The sequence below is a fragment of the Crocodylus porosus genome, unplaced genomic scaffold, assembly GCF_001723895.1.
Source record: "Crocodylus porosus isolate Cpor-Errol unplaced genomic scaffold, CroPor_comp1, whole genome shotgun sequence".
Classification (NCBI taxonomy): Eukaryota; Metazoa; Chordata; order Crocodylia; family Crocodylidae; genus Crocodylus; species Crocodylus porosus.
In genome coordinates, this window is record NW_017728909.1 from 36,822,559 (window position 1) to 36,847,834 (window position 25,276).

Consider the following 25,276-nt stretch of genomic DNA (forward strand, 5'->3'; position numbering starts at 1 on the left):
GTTTAAAGCTCGCCGTATGAGATGAGCCAACCTGGAAGAGAAGACACGCTTGCCTTTAGGAGAGAGACGAAGCCCATCCCACCCCAGCAAGTCCCCCGCCCGAAAGCATGGGTCATTATCAAGGAACCCAAAGCCTGCCTGGCAGCACCAGCTGCATAAGCACCGGTTGACCACACCAATGCAGGCCTTGAGTCGCCGTCCCCACCTACTCACCAGAAGAAGAGAGGAAAATACCACCTGTGCCCCCGTCTCCTTCAGCTTGTCTCCCAGAGTCTTGAAATCCTTCATAATGCGGTCAGGGTTGCCCCTGGCCGCGTCGGACGACAACCATGGGGTACTGGTCTGCAGGTCGGATGTAGGCTGGGATCCTTTCCGTGATGTCCTTGACCCGAGCCCCAGGCATGAAGCAGACCTGTCGTGTCCAGGGGTCGGGCCGGCAGATGGGACCTTCCAGTAGGATGGAGTCTCTGATCACCAGGACCCAGCGTTTCTTCCTCCTGGTGTTTGCTCTCTGCCCATTCCCTGTTGTCTGGGGAGTGGCATCGTCCCTGCCGGAGGCCATTCCACCGTCCTCCTCCGTCACAGCTGCCAGGGCATCAAACCTGTTCCCCAGCTGAACCTGGGGAGCTTCCACCACTCTAGGCCTAGCAGCTCTGGATTTGGGCACCTTCTTCCACTCCTGTGTTGGATGCATCTCCTGTGGGGGCTGTACAGTGGGTGACTGGGCCTGCAGAGAATAGAAATAGGCATCAATTTCATCCTCTACATCCCTGATCCCCCTCAGCCTGCTCACCGCTGCCTGGACCTCACTTACCTGCTCCTCCAGGGCCCTAAGTCATGCCCTGGAGGGGCAGGCAAAGAGACCTCCAGGCCCCACCCCACCCTGGGACCCCACCGAGCCCCCTCCACAGACAGGGGGCAAGGGGCCACTGACTCCACCATGAGCTCCGTCTGGGTGGAGGCCTCAGAAGAGCCCACGGTAGGCGGCAGGACCCAGGCAGGGCCCCTGGCAGCTGCACTCCGCGTCTGCATCACCATGCCTGCAGAGGTGCGCCCGCTGCTTTGCTCCCTGGGGTTGCTGCTCTGTGCAGCTACCTCACGCCCTTACAGAGCGCACCTGTTTGCGTGCACTGTTCGCGCGTGCTGCCCGCGCATGGCTCGGGAGCACGGCTCCCTGTCGGGCGAGCTAAGGCGGCACGGAAGGGCTTCCCCTCCGGATCCGCCTCAGATGTGCCATGCCCTCTGCCCCACTTACCTTAGGGGGAATCAGCTGTTGCTGCCCCCACCTCTGTCTCCTCTGCTGCTGCTGCTACCTCCGCCGCCGAGGTAAGGGGGTGCTCGTGTGAGTGGCACACGTGCCCCCCTGCCTTGGCAGGTCACATTTTGGACAAGCCTGATTTAAAAGGTACTGGGTGTGTTTACATGTTTTTAATGTGCCTTGAATGTGGTACATTAAGTTTAGTGCCTGTAATAACAGATACTGACTTAATGCTGTAATAGGCACTACTGCGCATTAGTGCAAATGAACACTTTTTTGGCAACGCTTAATGTTCATTGGACTAAGTCTACTGCACATGAGGATGATTTTTGCTAGCTGCACTACTGCACAGTAAAATTAGTCCAATGGACATTAAGCATCTCGTGTGCATATGTGATTATCAAAGTTTGTGTTTTGCTGAATATATTGCAAACTTATGACTGGAGCAAGCGCTTCTCTTTTAAAGTTACTTAAATTCATTCAGTGTATGTGATGTTTAATAATTTGGCTGAAGTTTTTTGTTATACTCACTTCCCACTACAGTGAGCATTTTTAATCTCTTGTGTCTATGGAACACTATACACAAGCTATTTAGGTTTTTTTTTTCTTGGTATTTATTTAACCGTCATACGTGAAAGCTCTTTAAATGGTCTCATGGTAACATTAATACTCACTGAGTCCTCTTCACAGACCTTTCTAATACTGGTCTTGATTTTCTTTTGGAAACAACTGGACCTTGGTGCCTTTAGAACTGGGTACCGAAGTCTGGCTAAACATTCTTTCATTGCTGTTCTACTCCTGATGTATAATGCCCATATGTTTAACTTCTTTTTATCTGAAGAGTAACAGTAGCCTCTGAGAGAAGAAAAAAATCTGATGGAAAGTACCATTATTATTTGCTTTTTCACACACACACACATATGCATTATATTATAAGTAAAATGTGTGTGTTGGTGAATAATAGGAATGCAAGTCACATTTCAGAAACTTATTCTTTTTTCGTAAAAATATTTCTTTTATCTGGGCCTGTGGCCATATGAAGATCCATATAATTTCAAACTAGACATTAGCAGTGTCTGGGTAAACTATTAGGCAGTTTATACACTTAAATGAAGAAGAGAAATATGTAAGGATTAAGCCAGAATAGAGCCCTGAACCTACTATATGTTTCTTTGTAGACCTGTAGTTGTGGGCGTGGAACATTTTGTATTCATCTGCTGTTTGTCATGCTTCGAGTGTTCCAGCTTGAACCCTCAGATCCAATGCTGTGGAGAAAGACATTAAAGAATTTTGAGGTAATGTATTCTTCATGTATTCCTCCAATGGCAAATTGGGATACGTTTCAAATAATGATATTTTTAGGGCAAGACTGTAATAGTTCCATAATTTTTTTCTGAATTCTGAAAAAACAAATACAAGATGTTAATTTAGCAGGTTACTATGTACTAACTTCAAAAATTATGTAAATAGTAGACACATTTTCTGCAGTTAGAAAGGAGCAGCTGAAAGTAGCAATAGAGAGCTTAAGTTAAATGAATACAGCATAATCTTTCATTTCCACCTAAATTGATACTGCATCAACATCTACTGTGCATCATTTATCTGTTGTCTGAGGACTAAGTTGTTTATTAAACAGGCAGGGATTTTCCAGACAATTTTTATGCTACTAAATGAACAGTAAATAAAATCAATAGACCATTTTATTATAAATTAGTATAATCCTTTAAAGCCATCTTATCGATGATTTCTGAAATCCCTGCTCCTACTACAATTTAATAATAATGTATTATAAACATGTAGGTGAATAGTTTTTTTAGTAATGTTTAAACTTCAGAAAGTTCACTTTGTAATGTGAGATACTCATAGCATAAATGCTATTACTGTCTTTTCCCAATGTTAGGTTGAGAGTTTGTTCCAGAAATATCACAGTAGGCGTAGCTCAAGGATCAAAGCTCCATCTCGTAACACCATCCAGAAGTTTGTCTCACGCATGTCAAATTCTCATACATTGTCATCATCTAGTACTTCCACATCTAGTTCAGAAAACAGGTTAGTACTTTTCTCAAGGCATTAAAAGTTTTTTGGGTTTTTTTTCTCTACATGGTTTTACTTTGATCTGAAGGTTTAGGTACCCCTACAATTTATTTCTTTGTTTAAGGCTGCTTCCATTTCAAGCCATATTAAATTTTTACATATATGCAGCCAATCAAGATTCCAGCATGTATCACAATCATCTTGGTACCAATGTGGGTGTAATCAATGTACAACACTCAGTTAGATATTATTATTTGTGCCTGTTGTGTTTCCTCAGAGTTTTTTTTTATTATTATATGGTTTCAGCTGTTTTAAGACTGGTATAGTTATTAACTGTGGAAACTCATGTGATGAACGTGTTCATGTACAACATGCATACATGTATTCACAAAGTAGATATTTGATCTCACTTTTTTCCTGCGCAAGTACTTTTGAAAGCGAGCTGAATTTTTAGGGAGCAACACTGATGTGCCTCTGGGAATATGCTGAAAAGCACTGAGTGATGAAAGCCACTTTGTATGACACTACAGGAGAACCAATGCTTTTTATGTTGAACTGTGTGTGGGAAATGGAGTTGATGATGGCAACAATGAAATGACCAGTTGGAAAGACTTACCGCAGTTCTCTTCAGCATCTACATGAATGACTGGCTAATCTGTGCTGACAATCTGTGTATTGGTATAAGGATTTTCCTTAGAGTGAAGCTTTATTAACATTTACACTGCCTGGACTTTTAGTTTGTTATACTACGGACTGACTAACCACCAAACTGGCTAAAACACAAGCACATTTTTTTTCACTTCTGGAACCTTGAGTCCATTTGAAAACTCAGCCTCATCTAGAATGGGATACCATTTGCCCATTGCTGGAAGCCTGGCTACCTTGAAATGATGGACTGCAGTCTCTCCTTCAAGATGCATATGGAGAAGACAGGAGGCAAAGTTAGCACCTAGAAAACTATATTTGGGAACCTTGCATTTTCAGATTGAGAAGCCACTTGGCAATATGAAGAGCTGTTGCACTTGTATTTTCTTATTCAGTGACCCAAATATGCATGTCTGTTATGGGAAAGATTGGCTTATACAAAAAAGCTGGACTCTGTTGCTGAATGACAGCTGCCTGTGTATTAAAGAATTTCTAAGACCAACAAATGTGAACAAACCTGTATGGGAATGCCAGAGTGACTCCACTGAACACTTAGAATCGTTAGTGGCTTGCAGGATTGGCAATGTGGTACACACAACCTGAGACAGTTAAGTGTCAGAATATGCACTGCTGTTGCCAAATCTTTCCTCACAGTCTTAGGACCATGAATTGACAGTTCAGGAGACAAGTGTGGAAGTGGGGCTACTCTTAATGACCTAGACACATCACTATGGTGAAACTGCAAATCTCAAAACATCTGATGCTCCTGGAGGAACTATGCGCTATTGAAAACCTAACCAGAACTACCAGCTGGGCCATATTTATGTGGCTAATACTGGAAAAATCTATCATTTTGATAAGAAGGAAAACATTTTTTTAAAACCCTGTCGTTTGCCCCAGAAGGGTTTAAAAGTATGTAGGTACATACAATTTATCATGCAAATGTATTGTTATTTTTGGCATATTTATAAAATTATTAAAGAGCAATATATCAACCATTTTCAAAATATATTGGTCAATGTAATTCAGTCCAGTAATACATTCTCTGTAGAATCTATAGGTATTGGTTTAAAATCAAAGTAATAGTTCATTGAGAGCAAATAAAATGAACATCCGTGTACAATGTAGCTGATCAGATTTGGTTGTTTTGAATCTGACTGGTAATCTTGATTGTATTGTATCATCCTTCTTTGCAAGAGCATTTGCACCTATCAATGCAAAATATATGGTAGATGCATTCATTTTACATTTGCTCTTAGAATTTTACACTTGTTCATTTAAATAATATACAGCACTTGCCATGGGGGTCTAAAGGAAACTTGTAAACAGACATTCAGATAGAGGTGTGGCAAAGAAGAAATTTCCAAGATTGAATGCTGAATGTAATAAAGTTGATTTATTTCAGCCAGAATTTGTAAGCTACAGGGTGCATTAAATTAAGCATCCAAATCTATGAGTATATTTAGATGTCTTGTCTGACTTTTCAGAATGCCCAAGTACTTTACAGCTCTTGTTCTTAACACAAATTGCTGAGTGCTCAGCACTTCCGAAAATCAGGCCACTGAGTAGGCTTCCAAATCTCAGCCTTTAATATTTTAATAAAATTCATGTCATATTTACAAATCAAGGCAACCTAAAATTCTTGGTATTTATGTATTCAACCTAAAGGTCATTTGGATCAAGCTACATGCATTTTCTTTAAACTCACTTATATCTGTCTTTTTCAGTATGAAGGATGAAGAAGAACAGATGTGCCCCATTTGTTTGCTAGGTATGCTGGATGAAGAAAGTCTGACAGTGTGCGAAGATGGCTGCAGAAACAAGTTACATCACCATTGCATGTCTATCTGTATGTCATTGTTTTATATACATTCATTACTGATGACCCAAAATACAGAAATGGTTTTGAAATATAGCAGGTTAATTGCATCCCAACAAATGGGTGAGAAGAAAAAGGAAAGCATCAAAGCTAAACAATTTTATTTTAAACTTGTAGAGAACTGAAAAAAGAATGCCAGGCTCTGTTTTATTGTGATGCTTATGTAGATCACTTCAGTGAAATCCTATCACATTAGTTGGTATTAAAAAGGAAATCTGGTTACTGTAAATAAAGCATGTTGCCCCCGGAGAGTACAATGAAAGTATGGAGGGAGCAGAATTCTAAGGAAGTATCTTCTGTAATGTGATTAAATAGTACTTTGATACTAAATCATATGCATGTTTGGAAGAAAATATTAAATGACTATATCTTAACAAGAGCTCAGGACAGAAAGTGTATGTGTGTAGAATCCCTTTATTTAAATGTTACTGTGTGCAATACAATACATTTTACAAAAACATCTTTTTAATTCAAAGAGCTAGGTAAGTTACACTTTAGGAAAAATGTTGCTTAAACGAAAATATTGCTAAGCAAGTGAGATCTGGTATGGAATCAGAAATTGATAGTTTCTGAAATTATTGGTAATAGAATATGGTTTGTCACCAAGTCATAAATTGTATTTGGTAATTTGATGCCCTTGAGTTTATCAGTATTGATCATACTTAAAATCTAAGTCTGGGCTTTTACTACCCAAGTTAAAAGATCCATACCTCTTAGCTCAAAGTCAGTGGTAGATACTTAAACTTCTGGGCTCTAGACTCATTAAAATAGAAAAGAATATGCTGTTTGACCATGGGGTATACAACATGCAGCTATTCCTCCCTTAACGTCATATTTACGTTCTTGAAAAATGTGACTAAGCGAAGCGATGTTAAGCGAATCCAATTACATTACAGTAGTTACCTACTAGCAGTTGGCAGCCAAACAACATTCTGACTGAACATTGTACAACTTTAAATGAATATGTTCTCTAGTAGATCAGCGGTGGCTTTTAACCAGTATAATCAGCCTTCCATATATAAGGCCCAGGGGGTGAGGTTTGTTTATATCTTAATACACTGTTTTGCTCGTAAAAGTATAAATATATATTCAGTATTAGGATTAAAAGAAATCTGCACATCAGAAGAATAAAACAAAAAGGCATGCATGCATTGTATGACCTAGCTATGCTGAGTACTAAGAGCTGAATTCAGAACTACATTTATACTTGTGGTGAAAAGGATATATTTTAATTTAAAATAAAATGTTAAAAATACTGACTTTTTAATAGCCAGATATTGGTCTTTCCTTCGTATGTTTGCCATATACTTTAGACACCATGTTGTTTTGCTTTCACTGAATTTCAGGGGCAGAAGAGTGTCGACAAAACAGGGAGCCACTTATATGCCCCCTTTGCAGATCTAAATGGAGATCACATGATTTCTATAGGTAAGTATTTAATGACCATAGTGAATCTTCCATTTCAAGGCATTTAGCTAAGTGTACGGAACTTCTGTGTTTAATGTGTTCCTCCACAGTAAGTATTTGCTGTTTCTTTGCAGTCATGAATTGCCAAGCCCTGGGGATTCTCCTTCTGTTCTCCGTGTGGTTCAGGAGCAAACTCAGCAGCAGCCTACAGCTGGATCACAAAGGAGAGCACAGGATAGCAGTTTTAATCTTACTCATTATGGGGTTCAGCAGATCCCTTCAGTCTATAAAGATTTAGCTGAGCCATGGATTCAGGTAATGTTAGTTTGTCATCTTGATATGATATTTTCCTATCTTTTCGCTACTCAGAGCCACTTGTTCTTGGACTTATTCCATTTTCAGAGGACCCAACTCTATTTCTTTGTGAATTGACAAAAGGAAGATGCTTTGCATATTATTGCTTGTGCTAATTCTCTAGTGCATACTCACCAATAGAACTTTGCTCTTCTTCACAAGCCTATTTTGTTCATGTAGTTTCATCTCTCTTGAAAATAAGAAAATAATATGAGAAATCACCTGGTAATGCCCACCAGCATCCATGACAATTATTTCTTCTGACTATGTCTGAAAAGGATTATATCCTCATATGGTACTGAAGTTACTAAATAAACCACTTGGTAGTACAGAGAAAATTAACGATGAGAATCTTGCAAAATAGTCATTGTAATCTTCTCACACATGCACAAGTTTTGTACCTGGTGCAATCCTAAAGCATCTTATGGAGATAGTCTTCTGAACCATATGGTTAATAAGTTTAATTTTCATTAAAAATATTTCTTAGTTTTGTTTTCAGTGTTTAAGTTTGGAAAATCTCAAAAGCTCTGCTTCATTGTCATATACAAGAAAATGTTACATCAAAAGCACAGTGAACATTAATAGATACCCTTCTTCATAGCAGATGCTGCATAGCTAAGTGCCGAAGGGTTAGGTGGCCAGTCTGCTCTTCTCTCTAAAGATGGAATTAGTTTATCATGGAAAGCTGTCTGGGGAACTTGCACTGCCACTGTCGTTGCTGCACCTGTTTTCTGCAGAAAGGATTGTTATGCTGAGTGCTACATAGAAGGAAACAGTTATTGAAATTACTAGCATTCTTCCTTCACTACCTATTGTAGCAGTTAGTAAATGGTTTCAGATTATGCTATAGTTTCAAAAAACAGTTGGGGCAGAAATCAGTACAGTAAAATCTGTTATCTGGCATGAGTTGGAGAACGCCAGCTGCCTGTTGTGTAAAAATTCAGGATAGCTAAAAATACTGGGAGGGAAGAGAGGCAGGGCTTGCATGTGGTGTCAGCACAGAGTGGTGGATAGTGGCGGTGTGGGATGGTTGCACGTGGTGGCGTGGGGTGGTGCATAGCAGCATGGTGCTGATTAATAGAGTATTCTGGCTAGTAGAATGCAGGATAACTGGGATTTTACTGTATTTTTTTTAAATAAGTGAAATCTTTTGAAAAGCCAGTGCAGTAACATATATATTGTATTTTGCCTTATCTTTATAAAAGGTTATTGTATTTTTAAAAGTATGCAATACAGTTGGTATTTGTTCTTAGAAACCATTTAAGACAAGATTTTTAACTTGAAATGTTATTTCTTTAAATACTTAAATACTTGAGCTCGTAATATTGTGACCTGGAACCACATCAAATGGAGTGTGTTTACTATTACTAGGTATTTGGAATGGAGTTAGTTGGCTGCTTGTTTTCTCGAAACTGGAATATACGAGAAATGGCACTTAGACGTCTTTCCCATGATGTTAGTGGTGCTCTGTTACTGGCTAATGGTGAAAGCACTGGAAATTCTGGAAGCAATGGGAACAACACAAGTGCTGGAGCTCTGGGAGCAGCTAGTGGGTCATCTCAGACCACTATCTCAGGAGATGTTGTAGTGGAATCCTGCTGCAGTGTGCTGTCCATGGTCTGTGCTGACCCTGTGTACAAAGTGTATGTTGCTGCTTTAGTAAGTAACTCTTTACTTTACCGTATTTTGGCATTTTTGTGAAGTTGCTTGGCCACCTAGCTTTTCAGAGTTACTAAGCACCCATAACCCCTACCCACATCTATGCAAATTGTTGATTCTCAGCACAACTGAAAAGTCCATTTAGTGCTCAAGCACTTTCTTAAAAGGAACTGAGCAAACACCTCAGCAAATATAAATTGGCATAGTTTGACTAACTTTATTAACTGAGAAACTGTCCACATAATCTCAGATGCCAGGCAAAATGATTGGACCTATTAGTGCTGCTGATATTAACCATATTGGTAGAACAAGAATCAGACACGTCATGTGGAATGCAAGATTGAGTCATTTTAATACTAACGAAGTAGGTTGAAAGGTTGCATACTTTAAAATATTAATGATGCATGCATGTGCACTCTGTTTTATGTATTTAAACCTATTTATAATGTTTTCCTTAAGAGATTTGAGTGCAGCTGACCTGATTTAATACCTCTCTCCTTCCCTCCTCTTAGAAAACATTAAGAGCCATGCTGGTATATACTCCTTGTTATACTTTGGCAGAGAGGACAAAACTACAGCGACTTCTCAAACCAGTTGTAGAGACCATATTAGTTAAATGTGCAGATGCCAACAGGTATGGGCTTTGATTCATTCCAGACTCATTTAAGGTCTTTATTGAAAACTCAGTCTTTTAAAACTTCAATCAGTACTACATCATGGGCAAGCAAAGAGCTCTCAAACTCTTGGTTGCAGGAGGGGTTGATCATGGCTAAACAGGCCATAGAATATTTTGTTTTAGGCCATTGAAGTTTTGTTCAAATGCTCATTTAGCGGTAAGATAGCACCGTAGATATAATTATTTTAGAATCATTCCATGATATTTTTTTTACTAAAGTACTTGGCTACTGAGGGGCTAATGCTCAACTTTCTTACTGTCTTTATATGGCCTACCTTTTACTTACTTTTTGTCACAAATGTACATTTTTGTCAGTCTCCTCCTTTGCTGTCTTTTCCCATACCTCCAGTTATTTAGTGGCTAATACTTGGAACTTCCACTGAGATTCTTTACCAGTCTGGTTCTTAATATTCTTGCAATAGTGTCACTAAGTTATTGTCCTCTGCTCACTTCTTTGACTAAGCATCAAACTAATTCTAGATTGTGACCTCTGGAGTATGATGGACTATTTCGCCTGTTTGTGTAGCCTATAACAGGGTAGGACCATGCTCCTTGACTGGGGCCTTCCATCCCTGTCATAGAAAATAATGACTAACGAGAAGTTTCACAGGTTCAGTTATCTATCTGCGTGCATAGTAGAAATTAAAAGTACCAGAATATCAAGTGATTGGTATTTAAATACAAAGGTTACTTGCATAAAATATTGGACATATTTGTTTTTCTGATGTTTTTAATGTGTCATGCTGATAATTACATGTTAATTATCAGATGCATTTTAGAAAAGGTGTCTTTTTTGGTAGCCCAGTAAGAGATGATGCATTGTTCCCCTAAATATGAAGGGATAATACCAGCTGATCTGTGCTTTACATTGTTCCATAAAAAGTATTATTGGGCTTCTGGAATGTTAATTTTGTAAGAGTGCTATTTACAGCAACAGTGTTTTACAACTGTTGCTCTTCTTGGAAGTCTTAGTACAGTAACCTAACTTGTATGCAGATTGATTTGTGGTGATTGTAGGTGAACAATGCCAGAAGTTACTTTTAAGGTAAAAGTTGTGTAAAATCAACAAGGATGATGTATGTTTAAAAAAAAAAAAAAGTCTGTCAATCAATTGCAATTAATGTGTCAAATGTTCGTGGTTTTTTTTGTTTGTTTGTTTTTTTTTTTTACATGTTAATTGCACATGTGGTTTTGGAGCCTGCGCCTGGGCTCTGCTTCACTACTGTCACCACTGCCTCCAAGCCACCCCACAAGGCAGTGGTGGCAGTGCAGAGGACTGCAGGGCAGCCTGGGTACAGGCTCCAGGTGGCTGCAGTAGTGGGAAAGGGTGCACACAAACACAGACACGCAGCTGCAGCCTGCAGGCAGCCAGGAACACAGCCTGGTGCCATGTGGAGCAGCTCCCAGCAGTTAAGTCTGTGGAGGTGAAGGGACACTGGAGGTGGGGGGAGGGTTGCAGTTCAAGGACCCCACAGAGTGGGGGCAGAGGCAGGGGCTGGGGTAAATGGGGCCCTGGGACCAGGGCAGATTGTGGGACAGAGCTGTGGCTCATGCAGGGTCTGGGGGGTGCCACTCCCACTGCTGCGTGCACCCCTGGGGGAAGCATGGGGGTTATGTGCTCTCTGGATTTGTGCATGGGGCAGAAGGGGGCTGCCACTGCGTGCTGAGGCTCTCTGCCATGCTGCCTTTGCCCTGGGAGCCACACGCTGCCTGTGCCGCATCCCCTGATTGCCTGGCGGCGGGAGGCACATCATGGAGTCACATGGCTCTCAGGGCAAAAGGCAGTGGAGCATAGAACCCCAGCTTGAAGCAGCTGCAGCCTGCGTCCCATGCACAAATCCAGGGGGCATGTTCCCCCTATGCCTCCCCGGAGGTATGCACAGTGGCAGGACTGAAACCCCCCTGGATGAGCCGTGACTCCATTCCATGACCTGCCTCTGCCTCATTCCCTCCCTCACTGTGGGGGAGGGGTGGTCTTGATCTGCCCCCCCCCCGCGCACACACACTTGCCTGCTGAGTAGTGTGTATGTCTGCCCCTCACTCCCAAGCCACAGTGCCCCCCCAGCCCTGCTGCTGCCTCTCACTCCTGACCCACAGTACCCCACATCCTGGCAGGGTATGCAGAAACCCCCTCCCCAGGCTCCAAACCCCACACTCACAGCCTCCTCACACCTTCACAGATTCACACACCACATCCATCCCCCAACCATACAAAGTGCCTGCATAATTTTGCATAACTTTGAGTTTTTCTGCACATAATTTTGAGTTTTTAAGGTATCCATTTAAAATCATGATTAATTGCGAGTTATTTTTTAATCATGCAACTAATCATTATCAATTTTTTTTAATCATTTGACAGCCCTATTAAAAATATGAAATAACTTTAACAAAATACAGATATTCAAGGTATCAACTGCAAAGGTACTGCTGTAAAGATGTCAGAAATATTAATAATGAAAATATTAACCATCAGGAATATCTAATGTAATGTTTACTTTTTGCTTTTAATTTGTTTTAGCCGCACAAGTCAACTTTCAGTTTCAACACTGTTGGAGATGTGTAAAGGCCAAGCAGGAGAGCTGGCAGTTGGAAGAGAAATACTTAAATCCGGTAAAAGCATCTTTATTCCATGTAAAGAATTATAGTAAAATATTTCAGCTCTAAGGATACATGGACAACTATAGTAAGGAAATTACTAAAAATCTTCTATTAATGAAATTTTGTTTCAGATAACATAAACAACAATAACAATACAAGTTACTGTTGAGCCAATTATTTCTGACATAAAAAACAACATAATTTATGTTCTGTATAACTATGTTGCCTTCACCTTGCAGCAACCTGGTTTTTTGATCTATCTATCTATTTCATAGGATCTAGATTGGAAATGGGTTTAACACTGTAATTTTTTTTTAATAGGGTCTATTGGTATTGGTGGCGTCGATTACGTCTTAAATTGTATTCTTGGAACCCAAACTGAATCGAACAACTGGCAAGCGCTCCTTGGGCGTCTTTGTCTTATAGACAGACTCTTATTGGAATTCCCTGGTGAATTTTACCCCCACATTCTTAGTGGGGACATTTTACAAGCTGACACTGTAGTAGACAGGTACTTGTATATTATTTTTCTTCTTTAGAACTGATCATTACTAGCCAGTTTTCCACAGTGGGGTCCCTATGTTATCCATGTGCAAAAAAGTTATTTTTTCCATGTAATGGGGGTAGGGGGTATAACGACTGCATATCTATGCACATTTTGAAAATACAATTTAAAGTTGTAAAACTTGTCTTTCATTTTCAAATATATGTTCTGAAATAAGCAGTAGTAAATGTAACATAATGTTGATGCACTTTTTCTGTAGTTTACTTTTTATGGTACTAATTAACTGATAAGTGTGAGCTTTATTTATTTATTTATTTATTTTAGGTATAAGAAGCTGTTGTCCCTCTTGAAATTCACCTTGCAGTCAATTGATAATTCCCACTCAATGGTTGGTAAACTATCCCGGAGGGTTTTTTTGAGTGCTGCAAGAATGGTTGCAAGAGTACCCCATGTTTTTATAAAACTGTTAGAAATGCTGAGTGTGACGAGCTCAACTCATTACACGAGGATGCGTCGACGTTTGATGGCAATAGCAGATGAAATGGAAATTGCAGAAGTCATCCAGCTAAACATTGAGGAGATGCGTTCTGTAGAATGCCGACGTGATGACTTTATGCAGCCACCTGTCCCAGATAACTCTCCAGAAGCAACAGAAAATAATACTCCTAACAATACTATCCAGTTATCAGGGAAAAGTGGGAAAGCATTGCTGAGTGCCAGTCCAGAGGACATTTCTGAAACGCTGGCTGGCATGTCTGTGGGACTTCCTGTTTCATCAGTAACCACTGAGCAACCAAAGCCAGCCATTCAAACGAAAGGCAGACCCCACAGTCAGTGTTTGAACTCTTCTCCCTCATCCAGTCATTCCCAAACATTATTCCCAACATTACCTTCTCCCTCAACCCCATCTGTACCAGCTGGCACTGTAACAGATGTATCTAAACTCAGACCTCAGGCATTCATTCCCTGCAAAATACCCTCCATTTCTCCTCAAACCCAACGGAAACTCTCTCTCCAGATTCAAAGAAACTGTTTGGAAAATAAGGATCCAGAGAAACTTTCCCCAGTTTTTACCCAGGCCAGACCTATGCCATCTAATCACATACACAGGCCAAAGCCATCTCGACCCACCCCATGTGAAATGACTAAGCATGTAGAGACCTCAAAAAACAGTATGACACTTGATCTGAAGGACATTTCACAGTGTGATGGCAATAGGAACAGCAATGCAGTTATACCAAGTGAAGAGTCAGTGTTCACACCAGTGGAGGAAAAGTGCAGTCGGCTGGATATTAATGCAGAGCTCAATTCTAGTATTGAGGACCTACTTGAAGCCTCCATGCCTACAAGTGATGGCATGGTTACGTTCAAGTCTGAAGTCGCTGTTCTTTCTCCTGAGCGAGCAGAAAATGACAATACTTATAAAGATGATGTTAATCATAATCAAAAATGCAAGGAAAAGATGGAAGCTGAAGAAGAAGAAGCTTTAGCTATTGCCATGGCAATGTCAGCATCTCAAGATGCCCTACCAATAGTTCCTCAACTACAGGTTGAAAATGGTGAAGATATCATAATTATTCAGCAGGATGTGAGTATTCTGAGGATTTGTGTTTCGTTTTTCCATGAGCCCATGTTTTATTTCCATATCTGTTTGTTTAATAATGCTAATGTGTTTCTGACATTCCTTAAATATATAAGGAGTACAGTATTCCTTCTCCGTGAAGTAGAATAGAATACAGATACTGATGAAAGTATTGGCATCTAACGTGTGTTGGAATATAGCAGCATAGCATAGGGAGTTACTGGGTTATAAAGTCCAGGCACAGCTATTGGAGGCACCATGCCATACAGTTCCTTTTGTAAATTAATAACGCTCCCTTTTAAGTGGTTTTTGCTTCTTGCTTCCAGTAATCTCATTGGAAGGCTTTTCCAGAATTGATATTTGCCACAATAGACAACATCCTGCTCTTTGCTAGTCTGAGTCCATGGTGCAACTGAATCTTGCTGAGATCATTGTAAAAACATTTTGAAAAGCTATCTGAAAGAACAGCAGCGTTCAGTGCACCAGAGGCTTCCAGGCACTAAAGTAGTTGAGAAAAAAAGTTAAAGCAAGAATGGGAGAAGAGTGCAAAACAGTTAAGGGAGAGGGAAATGAAGCATGGAATAATCAGATGGCTTCAAGCAGGAGCAGAGTGCCAGGTTTTTGATAATGAAATTGAACTTGATGTAGAAGATGAAAGGTAGCCAGGCTAGAAACAGGAGAAGTAGAATGACAGAAGTGGCAATAGTAGTGGGGAAAATATTAATAACAGCACATGTGGGTAGGAGAAGTGAGAAAGATACAAGCAGCTTAAAGAAAGGAGCATGCATTACCACTAGGTAGTGAATATAAGCTTTAGCAATAGAAAGACAAAACATTTTTTTGATCTTTTAAAGAAAGAATTGACATAATCTGATGAGTCTCTCTGTGAAGGGGAAAAGAATTGATACAAAATGTATAACTTTGAGTGACATAGTTGAGTTGAAGGTGATGAAGAAAGAGGCAAGTATTTACAAATAAAGGCTACTTCAGGTTTTGCCAAACATAGCATGAGTTCATGGCAAATCCAATACAAAATGTTATCCCAGCCAAGGAGTGTTGACCGCCAACATGGATTTAGATCTCGCCAGCTATTGTAATTCAAATTTTCAGAGAAGATGATGTCAAATATAGATAAAATTATAGCTAAAAAGGTCTCTTCTCATCTGTTCTGTGCCTTCACATCATTTTTTTTTCCTGTTCTCATCTATTAAGATTATAATTTCTTTGGAACAGGGATTGTGTGTTTATACACCTAGCATACTGGTATCTCAACCTGAATTGGAGCCCTATGTGCTACAGACAGCGGTGAGAAGAAGTACTTGTATGAATTTTGGAGTGTTTCAAATAACTTCTTTCAGGCTCCATTTAATTTTAAATTAATTTTATTAAATAGAGAATTAATTTCAAACTAATCAGCATCTAAACATGGGTCACTTTAGTTGCTTTTCAAAACTCTTACCCAAATACTGGATACAGGTTCTTTCAGTTTTATCATTAAGGTTGCGTGCCATCTCTGTAAGCAGAATCATTTTCTAAATACAATATGTTTGGGGGTTTTTTTCTGCTGTTGCACAAATCTGTTCCTGAACAACTGCCATTCCCAAGCTTGGCATTAATAATCTAAAGCTGTTTAATTTGGTCAACTCATGTTAAACAGGGACTTAAACACGCTGCCAAAAGATTGAAATTTCCCTAGGAATGCTAGTCTGTCTTAATTTTCAAATAAACTCTTGAGGTTTTTAACTCATTCATCTTAATTCAATTTGCAGACACCAGAAACCCTTCCTGGACATACCAAAGCAAAACACCATTACAGAGAAGATATGGAATGGCTCAAAGGTCAACAAATAGGTCTTGGAGCATTTTCTTCCTGTTATCAAGCTCAAGATGTAGGAACTGGTACATTAATGGCTGTAAAACAGGTAAATGATCCACTTCAGATATTGTCTAGAAATTTAGTAGCTGAATAAGTTTGAAGAGAAAACATTAAATAAATAACTTGGAACTAATCCTGTAATGATGTTTGTCCTTCGTGACATTGTCCCTGCAGATTCACCTACAGGAGTTGCATGCATTGCATTGTGAGCCATGGAATATTTTTCAAAGACAGTCCTGCTTGCTCCACTGATGCCTTGTTTAGAACCCTGGATTTTACTCCCTGCTGCCCAGAAATGTCCTTCTTTTTCCAGGGGTGGGCATAGTCCGTAGATGCAGTATACAAATCCTTCATCTGCATGGGGTTCAGTGCTGCATTTAGGTAGCTAGGTTCTTCCTCACTGTAAAAAGAGAAAAAAAGTTATATTGAGTGTTGTACACTATATAGACTTTTTCTTTTGTTGAACTTTAAAGTGCTTTTGTCCCTTAACCAGTTTCATGAGTAAGGGACAAAACTGAGAGTGGAACCCAGACCTCAACTCCTGGGAAGTCCTGAACTGTGGGGGGCCCCTGGTGCTTCCCTCCACAGTGGTGGTACTCCATGGGACCGTCTGGGTGGGGTGCCAGCAAGTGGGTGCTGCCACCACAGAGGGAAGCACCAGGGTTCCCTGCAGATCAGGCTATGCAACCTGCTGACAACTTGCTCCCTCGCTGTGGGAGACGCAGGCAGGCTCTGGGAAAAGAAGGGGAAAAAAATCAGGCCCCTTGCGGCTCTTTTTTTTTTTTTTTTTTAAACTTGGCAGAGCCTGCCCACGCAAGCTGCCACTGGGTCGCATAGCCTCCAAGTTTCGGGGGGAGCCCAGAGCTTCCTTCTGTGGCAGCGGTGCGTCTCAGGGCCACCCAAGCAGGGTACAAGCTGTGTGGGTGCAGCCCCAGCTCAAAGGCAGCACTTGCTGGATCCAGTGGTGCATGGGTCACTGGAAACCCAGGCATGCTTGAGGAAGCTTGGGCTTGGCAGCCCTCCAGTGCCTTGTGCACCATCCCCACCACCTTCTCGCTGCCTGGGACTGCCTGGGAATGGGCTGGCTGCCCCAGGGGGGCAGCTGGGTGTGCTGGCAGCCAGAGAAGGCAGCAGGCATGGTGCACGGGGCACTGGAAGCCCACCAAGCCCAAACTTCCCCAAGCACACCCAGTCTTCCAGCACCCCATGCACTAACCCCACCGCATTCTCCGGATTAGGGCCCTTGTACACATGAGTAATATTGTTGTAATTAGTTACCTAGCAAACTAAAATATATGGGATGTGTTTTAGTTTGCTACGTTAAGTCACTTGAATCAAAATACACCACCAAACGTGTATGTTGTTATGCAAATAAATTGTTAAAAAGGGCAATTTAACCACTAAAAGGGGCAATTTCCTCACATGTACAATGGTCCTCTTATTCTATGACTATAAACAAGTCCCAACGTCAGACTTTTGACAAGCTATATGTTTATATTCCTATGCCCATGTTTCCATGGACAGCTGTATGTAGGCTTTTTGAGGGTGAGAAGCTTTGATTCTACTAAAGTATTTGGTCAAAGGATAACTAAAAATCCTGTATTTAAAGAAATATTGTTGCAGTAAAAAATTAATCGCAGATGTTTTGTGGGTTTCAGCTAGTTACTGAATTATTTTTCGTCCACTGGTAAATCCACATTTATTCCACAAGTCTCTGCTACAGAATAGAACATGTTACCTACTTCTATTTTTCCACAAAGTTCTGTGTTTGGACCAATAGTCTCAGTATTTAAACTTGGATAAAGGAATACCACAGCTTCCTTATGGAGAATGATTTAGGATACATTGCCATGAGCAGTGTTCTTCTGATCCAGGTGCCTCTTTTTTTAATCAGGTGGTTCAGTACTGAGGGAATCTAGTCTTAAATCTTCCACAAGCCGGCGAATAATATGAGATTCAGGGAGTTTTCAGATGTTTAGATCCAACATTCTTAGATACTTCTATTTTGCTTGGAGCTGTTGAGTGTGATAAGGGGGCTAAATGCTACTTTGGACTCGTGTAGCTCCTCTTACAAAATAAAACATCAGCAAAGGCGCATGGAGATTTCCTGCAAGATACCGTCCTTTCAGTCCTAATAAGGATTCAGAACTAAGAGTTGGTTCCAAACCTATGCTAGCATATATTCTTGTCCTAAGGGCTTCTAGGGCCTCCAAGGATCTGAAGTGGCAGGTTACCATTCCTAAATTAGTTAGGACTGCACAGCTGGCATTACATTCTAAGCCTAGTTTAAGGCCTTGACTCCTCCCACTTCTTCAGAGATGAAAAAGATGTTTCTGGAGTTAGAAGAAATGAAGGAGGATAAGGAAGTGGTGGCACAATTGCAGAATTGTGGGCTCAAGGAGCATACCCATAGCTCCCCAAGAGTTTGCTGCTTTGAAAAGATTCCATGACTCCTGCATTGTGGATCTGCAGGCACAATGTATTTGGAGAAGTGACTGGTAAGTAACCTTTTATTATTTAGAATCCGTATGAGGAAAACCAAGGAATTTTTGTTTGGGTTATGTCTTCTGGTTTCATTTCTACTGTAGCTCAGGATTATAAAGGTACCTTTCTTAATTAGACTTGTATTATTAAATAATCCATTTTCTAAAACCAGACAATTTCCAGGATGGATCAAAACCCAGTGATATGTCTTTTATTTTCCCTTTTTCCTGATGCAGCGAGTATTAATATGGAAAACATGCGTCTTAATGCTGATCACAAACTTTTAAATCATCTGAATTTTATTTGATCATTGAAAAAGCCCTGTGTGGGAGGATGGTAATTAAGTGGTGGTGTCCACATTTTACAGAGAAAGTAAGAATGACCAAAAGGAGGACTATGCTGCAATCCAAAGGTGTGCTTCAATGAATGGATCGTGCTCCCAGCTACTTGTAGTTCCAGCTTTGTACCTGTAGCAGCATACCTTCCATAATTCTTTAGGTTGATTATTTTTCTCTTGGAAAGGGAATAAAGGACAAAAATTAATTCTGGCGGGGTCAGAAATCCAGTCTGTCATTCTTTTAGTCTTTTCCGTGAAACCTTATGATATTTTGTGATTTGGTCAGCTGTATAAATGAATGCTTAAAAAAGCTTTTGTCACAGATTATAGAACAAAAACCTGAATCTGTGATGTGATACGATTCTGGAATTGTCACCCTAGCAGTTAACTGCTATACAGTATTGAGAAATAATGAGGTATGCTGTGTGTCTTTCATCACAACAGGTGCTCTTCTTTTTAGGACTCCATTTACTGGTATTTTCCTATATGTTAGTTGGTTGGGGAGGGGGGCTACTGCCTAAGAACAGCATCCTTGTGTTACCTGTTTGGAGTGAAAGCTACAGGAAAATCAACTTTTTCCCATCTCCATCCCCATCCTCCAGTTTATACAGAGACAGAAGAATCTTGAGCAATATTTATTTATATATCACAAGAATGAGTTGAGTCTTTAATGCTGCTTTTGATTCTCAAGACTTAAGAGTGTTTTGCACTTATTTTTATGCCAAGAATAGTTTAAATGGCCTTGAGTACATGCCCAGACTTGCTTGCTGGGGAGGCGCACCCCCAAATAACTTTTTTCTGCCTCTGTCTGCCCACCCTTCCCCTCCCCACAGACTCACCTGCTGGGCCCAGGGTGTGGGGAGAGACTGACGACAGCGCAGAGTAGGTCTTGGGGTGCTTTTAAATGCAAAGGTAATCTCCTACTTAAAAAGGTTGGAGACTACTGATAAACCCATCCATCTCTGCTAGCTGTTCTCACCCTTGTTAGACTCGAGACACCCCTCAAAAAATGCTAACTTTTAGCTTTCACTTGTGTTTTTTTTTTTTTTGGCAAAGCAATTCTCTTGTAGCAAAGAACTCATATCACAACTGAGCGATTGTTTTTTACAGTATGGATTTTTATTTGAAATCTCTTGGTTTAACTTGTGAATCAGCGTTGGGTGAGAATCAGTGGTCTAAGCTGTCAAAACCAAACATAATTAGGTAATTGCAACCTGGAATTTCAGATTCAAGGCCACTTCTTGAAGTAAATCTGAACTGAATGTTTTTGACACAGGTGACGTATGTCAGGAACACGTCATCTGAACAGGAAGAGGTAGTCGAAGCACTGAGAGAAGAAATAAGGATGATGAGTCACTTGAACCATCCTAATATCATTCGAATGTTGGGTGCTACATGTGAGAAGAGCAACTACAATCTCTTTATAGAGTGGATGGCAGGTAAAAAGCATTTTCTGGATCTCACCAGGGTTGTCATACTTAAAAAGCAAAAGCACATTTGCTTTATTTCTAGGAAGAAAGTAATTAATTTTCTTTTACTGGAAAAGTTTAGCTAGCAAGCATTAAAGTTTGTGAATTTCCATGCTGCAGTGTAATTGAATTATCACTTCCATTTAGTTATTTATTAATGTTTATATTGTTTCCAGTAGCCAACACTAAAATTAGTTACAAGTTACAAAATGGTTATAATCTTGGGGGAGCTGGGTTGGAATTGAGTGATTTTAATGATATTTTATAAGAAATTACTTTACCTGAATTTTTCTGCTCTTAATCTGCCTTTATGTGAATTTTATTTTAGAAGTAAAGTTTTAGCAAAAATCTTGGTTCTTGAATTACATGAGCGTATGTTTGGTGCAGGAGGGATTTCTTGTTGTGAACAGGGTTGCAGCAGATGGTTTTTAAGGTTCTCAGACATAAACCTCTTCTAGACTATTTGTTCAGTTTAGGGGAAATCAGCTTACTATAACAAACAAACCTGAAAATCTTAAACTAGATATGTCATACAAAAAACGTTCCAGTGTGTGCACGACTTGTGCATGCTTGTTATTTCAATAAATTCACAAGTTCAGCTGAAAAGCTAATTAACTGTTTTGCCAGCACATACATTTACCTCCCAAAAACAACTGACTGGAAATGGCATGTGAAAATACTATTAAACTTTAAAACTATCACTCAAAAATGGGGAGGACCTGTAATTAAGTTCCTATGTGGATACTAGGATACAATCCTTAATTTGGTGCAGTTTAAAATATTTTATCCCCAGTAGAATTGCATAATTTCAAATTAAAGTATTTTTGCTTTAAAACAAAAATCTTGATGAAGGAAGTTAGGATATCCATTGTTTTTATAAAATTGCTTCAATTGGGAAGAAATGCATTATCAGGAGGGGATATATGGAGACATTTTGGTTTAAAAAGGTTTTCTCTAACAGAGATTTCTCAGTACAATTTAGAAGAAACATGTTTAGTAGGCCCCTGGCACACATTCAGTTAGAGGCCCCATGATATCTGATCCCCATTTCCAACAGTGTCTCCTGTCATGCCACACATGTGTGGCAGGAGGCGCAATTATGGAATCAGGGATCAGATTCCAATTGTGCTCATGATCCTAGGCTCCCCCTACACTGGCAGATTAAAAGCCAGATGCTCACAGCCTGGGACTATTCTGGGACTGGGGTGGACAGTCAACTGATTGTTGATTCCAGACCTAGGGCTGTCTGAGCCGAAGCTGACAATCAGCTGATCATCAGCCCAAGCAGAGAGAGCTGAAAGGCTTCCCCCACTGGGGCTTTAAAGCTCAGGTCTAGCAGTTCTAGTGGCAAGGCTGGGCAGAGAAGCTCCTGGTAGGAGCTGGTTTTCAGATCAGGCCCAGAGGGCCCCCTTGTGTGGACATGCCACACGTTCCATTTGAGGTGCCACACAAACCATCCATAAAATGAAGAACATTTTAATGGCTCGTTTGCCATTTTCTGGTGCCGTAAATTGGGTGCACTTCCCATTTATGCAACCGTTAACACATTAAAAGAAGCATAAATATAATGGGTAGAAGGCCCATAGTTACTCATTTGGCATTCTATAGTGGAGTGTGGTGCCCTGATAAAAAGGGAGAAATCTTTCCTTTCCAGAAGTATTAGTCAGGGCCAGAAGCTTAACTAGTTGGGGTTTTTTTTAAAAAAAAAGATTGATAAATGTTGGAATAGAATTTATTGTATAGTATGGCTTTTTGTGATAGGAAGGGAGTAAATTTGGGGAGCCAGAAAGTATCTCTTCTCCTGTGCTTCTCTGAAGGAGAGGGAGTGTATTCACTTCAACACATTTACATAACTTAGATGACTGCTCATTAGTATCAGACTTCCAGCATACAAAGCTTGAGTACATGTTGTTGAATTTAATAATGCAGAAAACATATTCCTGAAATAATCCTGCTGGATTCTAGAGAAGAATGGACCTCTGAAGTATGATTTCATAAACCAGGAATATATGGTATAATGATTTTTTTTTTAAAAAGGTTGCAGGGCTCTTTCCATTTCATTGAAGTCTAAGTTTTCACGAAGGATGAAGAAAAAATGCAATAGAATACCAGAGACAAACAGACAGAACATAATACTAGCATATATGATTTGGAAAAAAACTTTTACTATTTATTTTTTTCCATTTTCCTGCTTTTTAGTATGAAGTAGTTCTGCATGTTACAATTTAAGGATAAATAAGCAGGAGCATAAATTAAGGTCCCCAAAAGAAATAACTGTAAGAACCATGTTTATTTTCCACTAGCAACTTCTATGTCAGCAATAAGAGCCAAAAAGAGCTTAATATAGCAATTGGAGTGCATATATCCACCAGTGGCAGAACTTCTGAAATTTTATGTTTTAAACTTTTATTTAAAAAATGTTTAGTAATTCAGTGGGTGAAAACTGAGGTAAATGTTTTAGAAATTAGTGCTAAAGTTAGTTGTGCATGCATATGCAACCTCAAGTTCTTCAAAAACCTGTGCTGTGCTTAATCAGTAGCTATTAAATAAACCAGAAATAATTAGGCTCCAGTTCTGGCAGTCCAAACTTATAATTTGTGCATATATTCCATTAATCATATTTATCTTCCAGGGGGATCAGTTGCTCATTTGTTAAGTAAATACGGAGCCTTCAAAGAATCAGTTGTTATTAACTACACGGAGCAGCTACTGCGTGGCCTTTCTTACCTCCATGAAAATCAGATTATTCACAGGGATGTCAAAGGTAAGAAACCTTCAAGGTGCTGTTTAATAACTACAGTTCAAAAAGGAAACTAATATGATTTTTTGAGACTTGGCAGTTTCTTTGAGTCACTCTTATGTAAATCCACTCTTACAGAAGATGCAATCTGTGCCTGAACTATCCAACTGCCTTTTGGAACTTTGAAGCCCCTAAACTTCATCCAGATGTTCAGTAGCTCTTAGGTATATGAAGGCAAATATCCCTACTTTGGTGAAGACAACCTGAGGCAAAAGTTTTAAAAGAACTGTTGAGTTGGTTTCTGGAGTAAGCTGGTGAAAATGTTTCTGCTCCACTTTCAATACCAAAGGTAGAATAGAATCTGCAAAAGTTCCTCTCTTTAACCTGCTTCAGGTATATATGGTAACTTCATGTTGTTTTAAATAGCTCCACAAATCAATAATAATAATAATAGACTTATTCTGTCTGTCCGGGGCACTCTGGTTGTCTCGGCAGCCAATCGCAGTGCTTACTGAAACAACCAACCAGAGTGCTCCAGACACAGAATAAGTGTGGTGTTGTTATAGATCCTGAGGCATTTCAAACATATGCAGGCCAGTCAGCTAGAATGAAGCACCAGGGGCCCCCTGCCACGCAGTGGGCAGGCTCTGCCGAAGGGGGAATGCGGAAAAAAAAAAAAGCAGTTAAGAGACCCTCTCCCTTTTTTTTTCTTGGAGCCTGCCTGCCTCTCCCATAACTGGGGTGCGAGCTGCCGGCAAGCCTTGAGGTGCAGGGGAGCTCTGGTGCTTCTCTCTACAGTGGCAGTACCCCCAGGACCACCTGGGTGGGGGGCCAGCAGGTGGGTACTGCCCAGGGATGCTGCCACTGTGAAGGGAAACACTGGAGTCCCCCATAGCTCAGGGGCTGTGTGACCTGTAAGCAGGTTGCTCTCCTGCCACAGGAGATGCAGGCAGGCTCCAGGAGCGGGGAGAAAAAAATTCGGCCCCTTACCATTTTGTTGGGATTTTTAGCCTGCCTATGTGAGTTGCCACCAAGTCATGCAGCCCCTGAGCTGCCCAGGTGTAGCCCCAGCTCACAGGCAGCATCTACTGGATCTAATGGTGCCTAGGGTGCTGGAAGCCTGAGTGTGCTTGAAGAAGATCAGGCTTGGCAGCCTTCTAGTGCCCCATGCACCATCCCCGCTGCCTGGGACTGTCCGGGAAGGGGCTGGCTCTCCAGGAAAGCAGCAGGAGGGTAGCTGGATGAGCTGGCAGCCAGAAGAGGCAGTGGGGATGGTGCACAGGGCACTGGAAGCCCGCCAAGCCCGAGCATCCCTGAGCATGCCCAGGCTTCCTGCTTCCAGTGTGCTATCCCTGCCACCCTCTCTGGATAGGACCCTTGTACACATGAGGAACTTCGCTGTAATTTGTTGCATAGTAAACTAAATACATGGGATGTGTTTTAGTTTGCTACATAAAGTCATTTAAATTGAAATACACTGTTGAACATGTACACTGTTACAAAATTTAATTGTAACATGCTGCCGAATGTTAAAAAGAGCAATTAAACCAATAAAAGGGACGGTTTCCTCATATACACAAAGGCCTTCTCATTCTATGATTCTGAGCAAGTCACAGGGTCAGACTTTTGACAGAATATGTATTTATATTCCTGTGCCTATGTTTACACACAGACAGTTTTATGTAGCCTTTTCAAGGGTGAGAAGTTTTGATTCCATTAAAGGATTTGGTTAATGGATAACTAAAAGTCCTATATTTAAAGAAATATTTTTGC

The 25,276-nt window shown here is 40.5% G+C and overlaps 1 protein-coding gene across 7 annotated transcripts in view; it reads left to right on the plus strand.

The window, feature by feature from the left end:
• The window catches only part of MAP3K1 (mitogen-activated protein kinase kinase kinase 1), a 40,275-nt gene that overhangs the window by 9,356 nt on the left and 5,643 nt on the right, over positions 1-25,276 (plus strand). For 6 of the 7 annotated variants that reach the window (XR_002100409.1, XM_019532091.1, XM_019532094.1 and 3 more), the window contains exons 5-17: positions 2,437-2,553; positions 3,159-3,307; positions 5,665-5,786; positions 7,163-7,244; positions 7,358-7,538; positions 8,949-9,236; positions 9,749-9,870; positions 12,431-12,522; positions 12,832-13,021; positions 13,340-14,603; positions 16,367-16,519; positions 20,571-20,733; positions 23,396-23,527. Coding sequence is in view for 5 of the 7 variants with exons in the window: in XM_019532091.1 (XP_019387636.1) it covers positions 2,437-2,553; positions 3,159-3,307; positions 5,665-5,786; positions 7,163-7,244; positions 7,358-7,538; positions 8,949-9,236; positions 9,749-9,870; positions 12,431-12,522; positions 12,832-13,021; positions 13,340-14,603; positions 16,367-16,519; positions 20,571-20,733; positions 23,396-23,527 (3,055 nt within the window). In the remaining 2 variants the exon portion in view is untranslated. Of the gene's footprint in view, positions 1-2,436; positions 2,554-3,158; positions 3,308-5,664; positions 5,787-7,162; positions 7,245-7,357; positions 7,539-8,948; positions 9,237-9,748; positions 9,871-12,430; positions 12,523-12,831; positions 13,022-13,339; positions 14,604-16,366; positions 16,520-18,789; positions 18,972-20,570; positions 20,734-23,395; positions 23,528-25,276 lie in introns of those variants that run through there. The other variant, XR_002100410.1, reaches the window with a different exon arrangement.